The sequence below is a fragment of the Mycetomoellerius zeteki genome, unplaced genomic scaffold, assembly GCF_001594055.1.
Source record: "Mycetomoellerius zeteki isolate Tzet28-1 unplaced genomic scaffold, Tzet1.0 scaffold224, whole genome shotgun sequence".
NCBI classification, from domain to species: Eukaryota; Metazoa; Arthropoda; class Insecta; order Hymenoptera; family Formicidae; genus Mycetomoellerius; species Mycetomoellerius zeteki.
This window is the reverse complement of record NW_017257199.1, coordinates 4154-9240: the sequence shown is the minus strand read 5'-3', so window position 1 is coordinate 9240 and position 5087 is coordinate 4154. Positions and strand designations below refer to the sequence as shown.

Here is a 5087-nt window from a genome sequence, read left to right as displayed (position 1 = left end):
CGATATTGCCATTTACTGACTGTTTATAATATAATATTATAAGTTTATTTATATGCAGTACTGAGCAGAATTTCAACGTTGCTGACATGTTTTTAGCCGCTGAAAGAAAATGTATCCAATGGCCTAACCGCGAGACTTGCGTTACGATAAATTATATTAAATTTAAAGTAGGCTAGCGTATTTTTATGTGTTTTATATATATATTATATGTATATATATATATAACAATTTATTTTCTTCGTACATTTTTCTTTTTTTTCCCCACAAAATTTTAACGTGTACATACACGCATAAGTTTGCAGTTACAAGTAATTAGATACAAATATGACATACGTGTTTGTATTTATTGCATAGCATACATATATATATATATATATATATGCGCGCTGATAAAAATAATAAAGAATATCCAATGATCGGTTACATAATATAACTCGTCAAGCTAATATGCTATAAGAAAAAGCGTATAACATCTTATTTATATTTTTTTACATTCAATGCTCTTATGTACAAGTTCATGCAAATTACATATTTAAACAAAATTGAAAGATTTTTGTTGTTAAATAGTGGAAAATGAAGAAAAAAATTTTTCAACAAAATCATATTTCATACTTTATTGCAAACTTTGTATTTAAAAATTAAAGTAAAATAATAATTATCACCTGTGTTATACATTTTTCATATATAATCAATATAAAAAGAAACAAATTCGGTATGTTTAACATGTAAAAAAAGATATCATTAATACATCTGTATTAATTATTTTCATAATCGAGATATATCATTATTTATATCTGTATAAAATATTTTTCGTATATTAACTGTGTTATGGGAGTAATAATTAATAACGGTTAATGATTATAGGAATAATACTCAATATACGAAGAGTTTTATGTAGAAAGATTGTCCTTTAAACTGCTGAAAATTTAAAAATTGAAAAAAAAAGATAAATAAAAAGCTGCCTTTTTATGAAAATTAGAAAATACAAAAATATCAAAGAGTATGTATACGGATATTTAATTTTTCATCTTTCCAATTTTACATATTTTTTTCGAATTTTCCACTATGATTTCAATTTTTTAATTTAAATTTGTGTTACCAAGACATTCTTATTCAGTGACAAAAATATAAATTGTCAAGAAAACCGATCAATGTCATTTTGTGATTATTGAATAAGGAAAATTTGTAGAAAATTAGGAAAAATGTGTGTATGTACATACATTATTACATTTAATCATAAAATTAAAAAAAAATCGCATTATTTATTGTTAATTTGCTAGATAAGATTTAGAGAGATCTCAGTTTCTAAGATATTTGTTGTGAACATATTCTTGACATTAATAATGTTGAAAATATGTTAGATATATGTATACTTTGAATAAATGCAAAAAGAATGGACTTGATTTCCGTTGAAAATGAACTTTTTTTTACTTCATATATCGGATCTCTTTAAAATCTAGAAATGAAATGTACAACTTTTATATAATACAAATTGTTTTTGAGATATCGCAAAATATCGAAATTTCAAATCAAGACGCATTTCTACTATAATGATCAATTCCAAAATTGAATGGTAAGAGTATTTAATCTACAACAATACAATTAATAAATAATCCATTCTCATTAATCATCGATAATAGTACAATCCTCCTCACTTTCCGTGGAAGCAGCTACTCCTATATTTATTACATCATTTTTATTTGAATTTGCTTCATTATCTGACACAATCACATCATCATCCATTGCATCTATATGAATTGTTGGCAATTCCGTTGGTTGAAACTTGTCGTTCAATTCCATACTTACTTCTTGTATCTTAATATTAGAATTACTAACAATTTCTTCGTCATTTTTATCCAGTGTCTCACTTTTGTCATCTTCGGTCACTGAGTCAACGTTATCACTCAAATGTTTTTCTTGTTGGCAATTTTTCGACTGCTCAACAGATACAATAGGCAAGTCGATATTTTTCTCTTGTTGACAGTTTTCCAATTGTTTGGCAGGCACGACAGACAAATCGTTATTTTCTTCTTGCTGGCAATTTTTCAATTGGTCGGTAAATACAACAGATAAATCGATATTTTTCTCTTGTTGGCAATTTTTCAATTGACTGCTAGATACAGCGGATGAATCGATATTTTCTTCTGGTTGAGAATTTTTCAATTGATCAGTAGATACAATAGATATATCGGTATTTGTTCCTTGGCGACAATTTTTCAATTGATCAGTAGATTCAACTGATTCAGTAGATTCAGGTAAATCGATATCTTGGAACAAATGCGAAGCGAATGGTAGATCCGTTTGCAGTTCGTGAAGTGGCGTTTCGTCCGAATCTATCAAACTCTTGGAATCTTCCGTCTCAATGCCATTATCCTCGATGTGCTGTAAATAGTAGATAAACTGTTCCTCGTATTTGCCGAAATTCTTGTCAGATGTAAGTGGGGAATCCAAAACGCTATCGTCCGTTTTCGGGTCGTAGGCGGTTTTCGTAAGCATAGAATAACCGATGCATTTCTCATAATCCCTCGAGACAATATCATACACCTGAATTGCTTTGTCTACAGACAAGTGCACACTATCATCACCAATACCACGATGCACAACATTTTTTTTATAAAATAATAAATCCTTAATAATATTATTATCTTTAACTAAATCGGATGGCTTCATTATCCGACATTCCTGACTTTCGTAGTCAGATTCAGTATCAGAATCGTTGACGCAAGTCATATCTAAGGGAATATCTACATTTTCTCGGGACGATTCTAATGAATTTTCATTAACCGAAGCCAATGTTTCCGTTTCCATTTCCGTCTTCTGAGATCTCCTCCATTCAATGTATTGGCGTGCTATCCTATCGTTGATGTGTACTAATTGAAAAACTGTTTCACGCATATTGCAATAGAAATGCATGATTTTCTGTTGCGATTGTATTTCAATGTTTTCGACTGCATTGTTCAAGTCGAAGAAATTATACATTTTTTCCTTTGCATCCTTTAAAAGTTTATCCAATTCTCGGCTATGTGGCAACATCATTTCGCTAAAGGAGACATCCTTTTTTACAGTCGCGCATGTCATTCTCAGAGGCTGTTCCTGCCTTACACCATCGTCGTCACTCTTTTCCCAGGTGAGAGCAACAGGTACAATCTTATCGGTGTCTGTGTTGTCTCTGTCTGTGTCGATCGTCAAATTAGTTTGCTGCTCGACGACCCTTGGTTCATCATCGGAATCGCTATCGAGATCGATTATGTTAGGAGTTAATGTTATACCCAAATCTTTTGGCTTTGGAAGAATAAATAGAGGTCTGCTGTTGTTGTCCACTGGATTAGGTATCGACACCATTGTGTTTGGCGAAGATTGAAGCGACTGCGACGATTGATAAGAGCTCGCTTGCTGTGGCTGGTACGTCAACTGTGGCTGCGGCTGTGGCGGGATAATAATCCGATTCATCGGAATAGGCGTTTGAATGTAAGCAGTGGACCCCGAGGCGTTCATAAAAGATGTGTGATACAAGGAAGATGATTGCTGCTGCAACGCATTGGGATCGAATCTCGACGGTAACGAAGTATTTGAATTGATCACACTGGGCGATGAAAGGACGATACTCTCTGATGGGGTTACAGTTGAATTTTTTTGACCGATGACAGATTTCGATGATTCAGCGTTAAAAGATTGACCGGTAAGGAACGATGTCGGGCGTGGTCTGATAGGAATTGGCATTCGGTTGGCAAACTGTGCTCCTTTCGTAACAATACCGTTCTGCATCATCGGACTGAATCTTCTCAGTTGTTTACGTTTTATATGTCCCGGTATTCCATTGACCTTAGGTAAATACGTTTCGTCTTCTTCCTCGGAATTGGATTCGAGTCTTCGTCGCTTACGTTTACTTCTGCGCGGACAACACGTCGATTCGTCCAAATTCATCTTCTCCTCGATCTCTTGAGTGCTCATCTTCTTGTCCTGCGCAAGTATCCTAAAATATACCGCATCAAATATGAATGCCAATAAAGATTTCCACACTGCTGGAATGAAATACAACTCAATGAAAATTAATACAATCTTGTATTATATACATAATATCTTTGCGATACCTTCTCACTGTTTGTACATGTTGAAGTAGAGCCCAGCACACAGCTCTTGCATTATACAAATCACTTGGATGGCATACAAAACATTTCCATTTCTCATCGGCTTCGATCTTTTTTCTCACTAAAGACGAAAAGTTTCTCCTTATACATTTATAACAGAAAGTATTGCTGCAATAGGAGCAACAGTATAAATTGCCACCATTGGCGCACCATCGGCAGAACATATCCGTAGCGTCATCACCTGAGAGTAAAGTAAAAATACAGATTATACAAGCATATCCAGATACAAGCACAAAACATAAAACATAAACATACAATTATTACATTACCTTGCTCAAAACAGCCATCGCCATAAAAATCCCGACAATTTGAACACAATAATGTACGAAGTACAGGATGTTCAAACATATTATGCGCTTGTGCCGGAGCCGAACCAATGTGTATGTCGCAGGCCGTACAATGAATTCTACGGAATCGCACCGATGCGATATCTAAAAACAAAATGGGACATTGGATTTACGCTATCCCATTTAATTCGTATCCCTTGTAACAAACCTCAGGTGCTCTAGAGCGCAATCAGAAAGCAAAACAAAACTACAAACTAAACTAGGGACTACATGTTACAAGCCAAGGCATGCTTGTTTAGAGAACTGACCGTTGCCGAATATGAGCTTGTGGTAATTGCTCTCCTCCTGGGAGAACGGGGCGAGGGCCACGCTGGTCGCGCTGGATGCCTGATCATTTTCTGGTGTTACTGAAAACCACGCCAAGTAAGTAAATAATAGGTTAGAGTAATACTCGTGAAAATTATTCTACGTGCGGATAGGGAGCCGCGCGTCACTGCCGTTTGTTGCTTCTTCACGCCTACGTGCTTACCGTTCTCCTTGACGTCTGTTTCTTCCTTCACCTGTACCTCGAGCATACTCGAAATATCCATGGTGCTCCTGTTTGAAGCTTCGTTCACTCGTCACAGGAGAAACGCACCTTTCAAAACAACAC

General features: G+C 34.8%; 1 protein-coding gene across 2 annotated transcripts; it reads right to left on the bottom strand.

Annotated features, from left to right (window-relative positions):
• Window positions 1-1499: 1499 nt before the first annotated feature.
• Window positions 1500-5081, bottom strand: LOC108723190 (ADD domain-containing protein 1). 2 transcript variants are annotated; one of them, XM_018448748.1, is made up of 5 exons: window positions 4965-5081; window positions 4744-4842; window positions 4418-4579; window positions 4092-4329; window positions 1500-3973 (listed from the first exon to the last, which is right to left on the bottom strand). In XM_018448748.1, exons 1-5 carry the CDS (start codon window positions 5023-5025, stop codon window positions 1624-1626), a joined length of 2910 nt encoding a protein of 969 aa, XP_018304250.1. In that variant the 5' UTR covers window positions 5026-5081; the 3' UTR covers window positions 1500-1623. The 2 variants fall into 2 exon arrangements, with proteins under 2 accessions (XP_018304250.1, XP_018304251.1); XM_018448749.1 differs by lacking the exon at window positions 4744-4842.
• Between the last annotated feature and the right edge of the window lie 6 nt (window positions 5082-5087).